Source organism: Babylonia areolata, chromosome 27 (genome assembly GCF_041734735.1).
Source record: "Babylonia areolata isolate BAREFJ2019XMU chromosome 27, ASM4173473v1, whole genome shotgun sequence".
NCBI lineage: Eukaryota > Metazoa > Mollusca > Gastropoda > Neogastropoda > Buccinidae > Babylonia > Babylonia areolata.
Genome location: NC_134902.1, coordinates 34,150,505 through 34,162,674, shown reverse-complemented (window position 1 = coordinate 34,162,674; position 12,170 = coordinate 34,150,505). Strand labels below are relative to the sequence as shown.

At 44.6% G+C, this 12,170-nt stretch overlaps 1 protein-coding gene across 1 annotated transcript in view; it reads right to left on the bottom strand.

The window, feature by feature from the left end:
- Nucleotides 1-202: 202 nt before the first annotated feature.
- Nucleotides 203-12,170, bottom strand: part of LOC143301006 (uncharacterized) — a 71,772-nt gene continuing 59,804 nt past the window's right edge. Inside the window, exons 29-34 of the mRNA XM_076614994.1 lie at nt 11,482-11,697; nt 8,428-8,718; nt 7,682-7,885; nt 2,890-3,045; nt 1,992-2,142; nt 203-1,631 (exon numbers count right to left, since the gene is read on the bottom strand). Coding sequence (XP_076471109.1) covers nt 1,544-1,631; nt 1,992-2,142; nt 2,890-3,045; nt 7,682-7,885; nt 8,428-8,718; nt 11,482-11,697 — 1,106 coding nt within the window. The 3' untranslated portion in view covers nt 203-1,543. The remainder of the gene's footprint in view (nt 1,632-1,991; nt 2,143-2,889; nt 3,046-7,681; nt 7,886-8,427; nt 8,719-11,481; nt 11,698-12,170) is intronic.

Genomic DNA, 12,170 nt, shown 5'->3' with positions numbered 1-12,170 from the left:
CGGATTGGATCCAGTTAACGTTGTACAGGTGTCTCATAAACCTTAACGTTTCACGACATCAAAAGTTTGTTCTATTGTTACCCAGTGGAGGACGGCGGCAGTGTGATTCATATTCATTTGTCATGAAAACCGTGAATGAAAGGTTTATAGTCATAACAATAAAGTGTGTGTGTGTGTGTGTGTGTGTGTGTGTGTGTGTGTGTGTGTGTGTACGTGTACGTGTGTGTGTGTGTGTGTGTGTGTGTGTGTGTGTGTGTGTGTGTGTGTGTGTGTGTGTGTGTGTGTGTGTGTTCTTTGTCTCTTATCTTGCTCTTTGATTTTTTAGTGGAGATAGCTTGCTTCAATACCCTCTTTTTCTTTCTTGTTTCTCTTCTCAGTTTCTTCTTTCTTCCATGTTTATTATTCATAATTTAAAGTTCCATTCATCCTTTCACTCTGATTGCTTACGGAGGACTGCTATCAAATGATACTTCAACGCCCAACAGAAAACATTCAAGTATTCAACACAATAACGTAATAAGAAAACGCAAATATGTTTCAAACAACAATTAGCATTTGAATAAACCACTTGTGCAAATTTGATAAACGTACTTATAGCTAAGCAATTTCATATGCTTCCTATGAACAAAAAACAAAAATAAAAACCAAAACCAAAAATGAAAACCGACTTCGGAGACAAATATTTTTTCTTGCACACGCTTGTTTCGGAAATCGTTATACTTTATGAAATAGAACTCATCCCCAATCACAGCCATATTACAAACCTTGCATAACCGCAACTCTCGTGGGGTGCTACTACGTCTCCCTCTTTCTATTTCCAACTCAAGATTACTGAGCACAATTCATCAAAAGCAATCAATGTACATCAAAGAATGTTCAAACATAATGTCAATCAAAACAGGTGTTCCATATCGAAAATTTTAACTGCAAACAAGACAACAGTTTTATCCAAGCAATAAGTGCATTGATTACTTTCCAGATTTGAATAAAAGCCCATTGGTAATAATTATTGTGTAAAATAAATTCCTCGCAGTTCACATACCCTTCATTCTAAGGTGGTTAATCTTGGCACCCTTCAAATATAAATGTATTTCAGATAAAAAGTGGGAGGTGGGGGGGGGGGGTAAAAATGGCCCAGAGGATATAAACCGGCCTAGGCCAAACAATAACCCGGGCATAATGTAGCCCAGGCTAGTTTATACGGGGGTACATTCTGGCATAGGCCAGTTTAAACGGGGGTATATTCTGGCCTAGGCCAGTTCATATGGGGATAAACTCTGGACAGGGTAAGATCTGGCCTGTTACACCGGTTTACACGTCTTGTGAGTGGCTTCTAAACCCTACGTTTTCATGACATTAAAACATTTAATTCTATTCTATTCTTCTTCCCCCCCGTCCCCCCGTCCCCCCAGTGCCAGTAGCTGTAACTTGGCTCAAAAGCAGGCGGTCCGGAGGCCGAAGGCTGAGGGCTGTGTGTGACAGGCGCCAGGGCAGAGGACGGCAGGTGTTGTCAAGGGTTGGTCCTTTTGCACCGCATGGTGTGTCACATGAGCGTTTCCCTGGAGCCAGGCCGCTTGTCGTCACACAGCGTGGAGCCGTGGGGTGAGAGAGGCGTGACAGCACGCTCTCTCCTGAAGCAGAACGGGAGGAGGGGGTAGATGTGTGGATCGTGACAAGGTAAAGACATCAAGTAGAGACTAGCGAACTGAGACCAGCGAACTGATCACACACCCGCACACAAATTGATCAGCGACAACTAAGCACGTATTTAGTACGCCGCACATACGCCAACACGCACGCGTACCCTCTCTCTCTCTCTCTCTCTCTCTCTCTCTCTCTCTCTCCGCACACACACACACACACACAACACACACACACACACACGCAAGCACGCACGCACGCACACACAAATACACACACTTGGGGGTGGGGGAGGTATTTACTTACTAAGGGGTTAGGGGGTATGTGCTTACTTGGGGGTATTTACTTACTTGGGTCTTTTCAACCGGCATACGACGGCAGTGGTGGCGACGACAACGACAAGACCAACGATACTGCCGATGGTGGCTGCGATAATGACGCCCTCCTTTGAGTCCGGCGGTTTGCTGGGCTCGGTTTCATCCGGACCTGTTTGTCTGTCGTCTGCAGTCAGGGCGAACATCGGGTTAGCCGTCAGTCTCAGACTGATTATTATGATGATGTTTTTATTAATAGTTCAGACACATGCCGTCCCAACAAAGCAGTAAGATTGTAATTTCTGGCATTATTTCGATCACATGGGGAAAAAAAGTACGATACAATACGCATATTCTGGCGGCTATGCGCATTCAAACACAAAATACACACATACACGCGCGCGCGTGCGCACATACGCACACACACACACACGCACACATGTGCACGCGCACTATCCAGCAATCACAGTTTCAGACCAAACTAACTCCTCCCCCCCCCCCCTGCCATTGAAGGGCTTTGTGAACAACAACCAAGTGGTCACGAATGTCCAAAGGCATGCAACAGCAAAGAATGTGGTTCGAACTCGAACTATTTAAATGACAAGGCCATTCTGCCCGAGCTGAGAAGGAATGCAGGGAGGCTGGGTGGTGGTGGTGGTGGATTGGCGTGTGGAGGGAAGGGCTCAACAGAACAACACATGGTAATGACAGAACATTTGGGAGAATGTGCAGGTGACTGTGTTTGTAAAGTAACTGGACTTTGGTCTCTGACTGAAGGTATATGCGATACCACTACCATTACGACTACTATTAGTAGTAACAATAAAATTGAGATTAGTAACAGTAGTAGTAGTAGTAGAAGTAGCAGTAAGAAGAAGAAGTAAAACAACAACAGCAACAACTTTCAAACAGTGCTCATACCAGAACTACTCACAGACACACTGGGAGAGGTCAGAGGCCCCTGTGGTGTCCCAGGTTTTGCCCGGGGGGCAAGGTTTGCAGGAGGTGGAGGCTGGCTGGTCCTGGTACTGGCCCTCCGGACACACCCGGCACTTCCCCCCTTCTTCAAAAAACCCTGGTGGGCAGTCCACTGGAACACACATCACAACACTGTGTTCATTTGACACACCAAGCGCCACTGTCCCTCTTCTTCATATGACCCTGGTGGGCAGTCCACTGGAACACACATCACAACACTGTGTTCATTTGACACACCAAGCGCCACTGCCCCTCTTCTTCAAAGAACCCTGGGGGGTGGGGGGCAGTCCAATGGAACACACATCACAATACTGTGTTCATTTGACACACCCGGCACTGTCCCCCTTCTTCGAAGAACCCTGGGGGACAGTCCACCGGAACATAAAGGGTTAAAACATTGTGGTCATCATCCTTTACCACTGAAAATAGTGTACTACGCTCGGTCCTTTTACACATGATTCCAAGATTAGTGTTCTTTTCTGCATGACACTGAAGAACGGTATAGTTTCAGTTTCAGTAGCTCAAGGAGGCGTCACTGCGTTCGGACAAAACCATATACGCTACACCACATCTGCCAAGCAGATGCCTGACCAGCAGCGTAACCCAACGCGCTTAGTCAGGCCTTGGAAAAAAAAAAAAAAAAAAAAAAAAAAAAAAAAACACACAACCACACACACACACAAAAAAAACAAAAACAAAAAAAAAACAAAAAAAAACGGGGGAATAAATAATAGATAAGCTTGCATAAATAAATAAATAAATAAATAAATAAATAATAATTATAATATAGAAAAAGGTAGTAGTAATAATATTAGTAATACTAATAAAATGATAATAATAAAACATAAATAAATAAATAAATAAGACAACAATGGTGATAAATAAGCAAATAAATGTAAAAAATGAAGACACACATTCACACATACACCCACACATGCATAACAGAAATGCACCAGACATGCAGTTTCACATATATGAAAGCACAGTCAAATACATATAAACGTACATGAGCTCCAACACACACACACACACACGCATTACCGTGCACCTCCTCTACCCCCCTCCTCCACACACTTATTTCTAGTCTAAGTATCGCAGCTTCCACGGCACACACACACACACACAAACACAAACACACACTCACAGAGATGAACACTTACTTGTACAAGCACATATGAAAGCACAGTCAAATACATATAAACGTACATGAGCTCCAACACACACACACACACACACACACATTACCTTGCACCTCCTCTACCCCCTCCTCCACACACTCATTTCTAGTCTACGTATCGCAGCTTCCACGGCACACACACACACACACAAACACACACTCACAGAGATGAACACTTACTTGTACAAGCACACACACATACGCCCATATCTCCCACCCCCAACTCCACACACGTACATACAAAGATATATATATATATATATATATATATATATATATATATATATATATATATATATATACACACGTTCCAATATCCTGTTGCTCCCACAGTGTAGGCATGCATACACTCACATACCTCATCCTCTACCCCACCTCCCCCCGCACTCCCACCTCCCCTCACACACACACACACACACACACACACACACGTACACATATCTCTCCTGACACTTGTGTACAGTTTCACTCTCGCGCATTCACAAACGCACTCAAAAGCACACATACACACAAACACACACAGCCGCCACTGACTGGCCGCAAGAGGGATGGGAAAAGATCTCTGATGCCAAGAACGTGGCGTCTAGTGTGTTGCTCGGTCTATTGTGTTTGGAAAGGCCCACAGAGACTCTGTTCCGTTTTGAAGAAATTTGCGCAATGTTGGTTTGGAAATGATGCCGATATTTGTTTGATTTGCAAAGCATCGTGCTCTACCTTTCATGTTAGATTTGCGGCCGCTCCCTCTCTCTGCTTCTATTTCTTTGAGGCGATCGATGGTGTGATGGCCTTGTACCTGTTCTTTTTGGTATTCTTTGACTTTTCTGAGGATTTCCGATTTTCCTAGATGTAGGCCGCTCGTTGGTGTTGCGTTACCAGCAAGTCTGTCAGCTCGCTCATTTCCCTTAACACCTGCATGTCCCGGGCAGTATGACCATGTGAGTTTTTTAATCTGAAAGTTGCGCATTGCGTTATGCCACTCTGGGCTTCCCATTCCGTTTTCAATTTTCTGTATGAGGTTCATTGAGTCGGTTAGAATCATGGCATGTTGGTTTCCGGGCGTATGGAAGGACGATAGCCACTGGAGGGCATGTGTCACAGCTTCAACTTCCATCGTTAGGCTGGAGGTTGTGACTTTGTAGGCAGCATTCTCTTCCCAAATTGTTTTTCCATTTTGTTTCGCAGTGAATCCCCAGCCAGACTGGTCTTTGGTGACTGAGCCATCTGTGTATATGATGATGTCCTCTTCTTTACTGTTTTCTTCTATAAGCAGCTTCACTTCCGCATCAGTTTTGCCCTCTGGCCATTCCCGACAATGTCTTCCTAGAGTGGGTGAAATGACTGTGTTGAATAGATGGTTGAGGTTTTCGGGGTTTTTCTCCCATTCTTTTGTTTCTTTCAGGTCTTGAAGTCGGCATACTAGCTGGATTGTGTCTTCTGCTTGCCCCATCCATGATCTTCCTCGTCCTAGACGGCTGCCTTTTGGTTCTTTGACTGCGTCATGCAGTGGGTTTTGAGGGTTTTCTAATGCTTTGAAGTAGGTCTTGACCTGTTCTAACTTGTTTCTGGCCTGCACTGAAGGAAGGTCAAGCAGGTATCGCATGGTTTCTGTGGGCGTGTCTTTTGTTGTTCCAAGGATCAGCCTCATAGCTTCATTTTGGACTCTTTCTAATTTTAGGAGGTTGCTTTGAGACGGTGTTGTTAGCCCAAGTCCGTAGTCGATCACACTGAGGACGAGTGATTGGTATAGCAGGAAGAGGTGGCGTTGTTCAATTCCTTTGGTTGCCATTGCTTTTAAGACTGAAAGGCCCTTTTTGCATTTGAGAACAGTGTTTTCCGTATGTTTTCTGAAGGTCAGCATCCTGTCGAAGTGTATTCCTAGGTAGCGTAGGCATTCAGTTTTCTCAATTTGAATCCCATCGAATGACACAGAAGGTGGTGATTTGCTCGCGGTGACTAGGGCTTGGCAAAGGAAGGCAAGGCTCAATCCTCTTCTTCCGCAGTTTTAACCTTCCCTAACCAAAGTCGGGTAGCCTACCCATTCACACCTGGGCACAGTGAGGAAAATTGGTGTAAAGTGCCTTTACATTGGACACAGTGGTGGTGTGTCCATCGAGATCGATGATGACCATCATTGTCATCCAGCTGGGGGATGGGGGGAGGGTGGTGGTGGGGTGGGGGGGAGGATGCTCATGGACACAGTAGCCTACCAAACGAAGCCTCGAACCCCACTCCTGGTGATCACTGGATCAGAACGCCAAGCCCACTTTGCCACTGTGTCCCCCCAACGAATCTCTTTGGGGTCCAGCTACAAATTTGTATTTGCATTTCTTTTAATCACAATAGATTTCTAGATTTCTCTGTGTGAAGTTCGGGCTGCTCTCCACAGGGAGAGCGTGTCGCTACACTACAACGCCACCCATTTTTTGGCATTTGTTCCTGCGTGCAGTTTTATTTTGTTTTTCCGATCGAAGTGGATTTTTCTACAGAATTTTGCCAGGAACAACCCTTTTGTTGCCGGGTGTTTTTTTTACATGCGCTAAGTGCATGCTGCACACGGGACCTCGGTTTATCGTCTCATCCCAATGACTAGCGTCCAGACCACCACCAAGGTCTAGTGGAAGGGGAGAAAATATCGGCAGCTGAGCCGTGATTCGAACCAGCGCGCTCAGATTCTCTTGCTTCCTAGGCGGACGCGTTACCTCTAGGCCATCACTTCTAGGCCTAGAAGTCCAAACGCCCTAGATCGGATTCACAGTATTCAGCGTCTGTTGACTAAGGGCTATCTACTTTTCGAGTCCGTCTAGGGCGATCTGGGGCCATTGGTCTTGAACCTGAAAAGCGCGAGGTCTTATCAGACATTCATGTGGAGCGATAAGAGGGAGGTCACCTACTTCAACACGGTGGTACCGTTGATTGGGTCAAAACTTAAGGTACTACAACGTCAGGTGACGGCTGCCTGGGTGAAACATGTTTGGATGGCTGGGTCATGAAATACTTAGCTTTTGCTCGACCGAAATTGACGGGCGCAATAGCCGAGTGGTTAAAGCGTTGGACTGTCAATCTGAGGGTCCCGGGTTCGAATCACGGTGACGGCGCCTGGTGGGTAAAGGGTCGAGATTTTTACGATCTCCCAGGTCAACATATGTGCAGACCTGCTAGTGCCTGAACCCCCTTCGTGTGTATATGCAAGCAGAAGATCAAATACGCACGTTAAAGATCTTGTAATCCATGTCAGCGTTCGGTGGGTTATGGAAACAAGAACATACCCAGCATGCACACCCCCGAAAACGGAGTATGGCTGCCTACATGGCGGGGTAAAAACGGTCATACACGTAAAAGCCCACTCGTGCACATACGAGTGAACGCAGAAGAAGAAGAAGCAGCTCAACTGAAACTTACTGAGGCTTGTGTGGTAGTGTGTGTGTGTGTGTGCATTTGCTGAAAAACGTGTGTGTGTGTCTGTCTGTCTGTGCGTCTGTCTGTGTGTTTAGAACAAACAAAACGAACAGCTGACAACAGAAATTGCACCCTGGAACAACTCCAGTTTACAGGTCAAAAACAAACTACCCACCACAGCCGCTGTCCTGAGACAAGTACGCTCCGGGCGAGCAACCCAGAACGGCAGTGTATGACGCTCTGCTGACGTCAGGCGTGAGGGTGACGTCACCTAGCGTGACGGTAAAGAGCTGCTCAGTGTCGTTCACTGCCAACATGGCGGCAGACTGGTCCACTGTCTGAAACGTGTTGACGAACTTTTCTATCGTGGAGTTATCACCTGCAATATTGAGAGAAAAAAGCGGGAAAGATTAATTGATGTGTGATGATCTTAACAGCCAAATACGTCTGTGTGTGTGTGTGTGTTGTGTTGTGTTGTGTTGTGTTGTGTGTGTGTGTGTTCAGTTATTTAGCAATATCTGACAGTTATGTTATCATCTTGACACCTCTCTCAACCATTGCACACACACGCGCGAGCGCCACCACCCTCACACACACACACACACACACACACACACACACACTATATATATATATATATATATATATATATATATATATATATATATATATATATTGTTTGATAATTCTTAGTGAACAGACGTAAAGTCAATTAACAAAAACAACCACCATACACACACGACTCCCCCCTTCCCCCACCAACCCCCTCCCACACACACACACAAACGACCCCACCTCACAAATACACACACAACTCTACCACCACAACCACCACCACCACCCACACTCCCCACCCAAAATCCCCCCACCCCTGCCACACACACACACACACACACACCCTCCTCCTCAGTTCAAACCCACTATCAGCCAGGGCCACACTGCGGCCAAGGTCAGCCTTCAGGTCCACCGTCATCCGCACAGACCCCGCGCTTCTTCGCTGCCGCCGCTGGCTGGAAGGGGAAGGGGAGGAGGGGACGGGAGCCTCGTCACAGCTTCCCCGCACGTGCACCCGGCACGTGCCTTGCCGCACGCAGGGGAGGCTGGTCAGCAGGTTGTTGCGCACGTGATCCCCCACGTGATCCTTCAGCTCGCAGCCCGCAGTGGGGAAAGGGACGGTGGTGGTGGTGCTGGCGGAGGTGGGGGTTTTCTCGGCTGTGCACGCGCGCACGCGCGCGAACACACACACACACACACACACACAAAAAAAAAACACACACCAAAAAACACGCACAAACACACACACACGCATACAAGGACGCATACACACACATACACGCACGCACGCACACACACTTACGCATACACGCACACAAGCACACATACACGCACGCACGCACACACATACGCATACACGCACACACACAAACATGCGTATATGTAGCATACCTATTCATTTCCTGACTGAAGATGCAACCAAAACTCTCCTCTGTGTCTTTGTGCTGTCCCGCCTGGATTATTGTAATTCCCTGCTTGTTGGTTCACCCAGCTTCCTCATTGCTAAGCTTCGGAAAGTCAAGAACTATGCTGCTCGTCTTGTCTTTCGTTCTGTAAATTTGATCACGTCTCTCCTCTCCTTCATGCTTTACACTGGCTCCCAATACAAGAAAGAATTATTTACAAAGTCGTCTCTCTTTGTTTCAAGTCCATTGAGGCTTCTGGTCCACAGTATCTTTCTGATCTCATTCATCCTTACATACCCTTTCGCCAACTCCACTGTTCTCCTGACATCCGTATGCTTAGGACCCCCACCCCCCACCCCCCCTGCTCGAACCAAAACGTATGGCCAACGCAGTTTTTCATTCCAAGCCCCCTGTCTTTGGAATCAACTTCCTCAACCTCTCCGTCGCTTATCTTCGCTGCAATCTTTCAAATCCAGTCTGAAGACCCACCATTCTCCCCTCCTGATTAATTCTCAACAGCGTCATCCCTTTCCAGTATGAACTAAAATGACTATTAATGACTGAGTTTGTTTTGATAGCTTCAGAATGTGTTGGTAGTATTTTTGATTGTGTACTATTTACGATTGTGTGCTGTGACTTGTGTGTGTGCGCGCGCGTGTGAATTGTGGCTGCGTGTGAGGGGGTGGGGGGGAGGGCTGAATATATTTTTTTTTCTTTTTTTTTCTTTTTTTTATGATGTTTGGTATTTTGGGTTCAATTTTTCCTTTTTGATATTTACATATGTGTTCTATTTGTAAACGCCTAGGGCTTATTTTCAAGATCATGCGTAAAATGCTCTTCATAATAATAATAATGGTTTTATATTACATGTTTTTCGTAATGTCGCTTCGAAATATTTTTCTTTCAGGCATGTGAATGCGTTTTCGTCTAAAAAAAAAAAAAAAAAAAAAAAGCATTGTCTGAATTGAGTTTGAAAAGAAACAAACCTTAAACTGAGTTTGAAAAGAAACGGAACCTTCTTTGCAAGGGGTTAAAAATAACAAAACAAACCAAAAAATAAACAACAGCGGGGTATGACGTAATGAAGTCTCATCGAATAGCATTATCTGAACCTGTTTGCCATGAAAGTAATGAAAAAATATGCGACGGAAAACAAAACAAAACAAAAAACCAAAAAAACAACAACAATACAGTGCCAAACCGTGCGACAGAATTCAGTACAGTGTGTCATCAGGTACACTGAAATTTCTGTTTCAGTTTCATTGAGGTGTCAAAGCGTGAGCAATGATGCAAATATATGCAACACTATCTCTGTTTGAAACAACAAGAAAAACAAGAGAGGCAAGGCCTTCAAGACTCACTTGTGATAAATTAAGTCCCCTAGCATTAATTACAGAATAATTTCCTTTTTTTACTATCTGCACCAACACGTTTGTAAAATAAATAAAAATTCCATGCTTAGCAAAACAAGTTCCTGTTTGAACAAAAAATGATAATAATGACTCCTCTTGTTGTTGTGTCAGATAAGAGGTCAAAGTGCCAAGTTGAGAGAATACAAAAAATATAACAGAAAATGCAGTTTGCATATAATTAGGCTTCTTTTTTTTAATTCTTTTTTTTTTGTGCCCATCCCAAAGGTGCAATATTGTTTTAAACAAGATGACTGGAAAGAACTGATTTTTTCCTATTTTTATGCCAAATTTGGTGTCAACTGACAAAGTATTTTCAGAGAAAATGTCAATGTTAAAGTTTACCACGGACACACAGACACACGGACACACACACACACACACACACACACACACACAGAGACAACCGAACACCGGGTTAAAACATAGACTCACTTTGTTTCCACAAGTGAGTCAAAAATCACAAAACAATACAAGACAAAACCCGGGGGTTCCCTGCATAAAGGTAGTGATAGCGTGCAACCCCAAGGCTTTCTGGAATAATCTGTCTCCCAGTCAAGACCATCATAAGTTAAATTAATCGATTTCGTTTGAATGCCCTTCGTACAAAGTATTGCAAAAACATAGTGTTAAAGCGGAAAAGAAACAAATGTCTATCACAATCTTGTCCAGTGTCCAAGAACAAGACAACTGGTCTTCTCACTGACCAGTCTCCACTGAACGTTTATTTGTCCTCAGAAGATGTTTTATTACTCCCACAAATTTCTAAATGTTTTGAACCAAAGTCCAGCTGGTATCTACCTTTGTCTTAAGGACAAATAATTATGTGTTTGGTGGAAACTGGTCGGCTGTTGTTGTTGTTGTTGTTTTTTTTGTTTGCTTTGTTTTGTTTTTGTTTTGTTGTTGTTGTTGTTGTTGTTTGTTTGTTTGGTTGGTTGTTTTTGTTTTGTTTTTTTGTTTTTTTTAAAGATCACTTGTCTTGTTTTTTGGACACTGGATAAGTATGGGATATATATTTAGGTATATATTTAGGTATACTTCTTGTCGCTGCACTTGCTAGTTTTAGAGATCTGTGGTGTCTTGACACTCCTATCCTCCCCACTCACGTGTGCAGTACTGAATGGCGCGCGAGGCGTCCACGTGGGAATCCTTCCTCTGGAAGTCCCACAGGTAGCCCGTCTCCTGGCCGCACGTGTACACGGCTGCCGCGGGGCTGCTGTAGCCCCGGGAACACGCCACCCTGCAGGTCTTCCGGTAAGGATGGGCTTTCTCCTTGCTGCAGTGAAAGCTGGTGCCTTTCTTCTCAGGTAAAACGCTGCACTCTGTTCAGGACGAACATGGTGTGATCATGATGATGAAAGAAATGAAAGGAAGGAGGATTAGGAGCCGGAGGAGTACAAGAAGATATATGAAGTAGAAGAAGAAGAAGGCGGAGGAAGAGAAGGAGGGGGAGAAAGAAGGGAATAGGCTTTCTCGCTGCAGCCAAAGCTGGTGCCTTTCTGCTCAGGTAGAGGCTGCATTCTGTTCGGGACGAATATGGTGTGATTACGATGACGAAAGAAATGAAAGGAAGGAGGAAGAGTAGAGGAAGAAGAAGAAGAAAGATGAAGAAGAAGGAGGAAGAGGAGGAGGATAAGCAATAGTTTTGTTTTCAACGAAAAAAAAAAAAAAAAAAAAAAAAAAAAAAAAAAAAAAAAGGATTTTTATATTAGCGGGAAAAAAAATCACAAACTTTACGCATTCTGTCCGTATTATATACATAATATCTCTCAACACAATAATTCACACATAGACA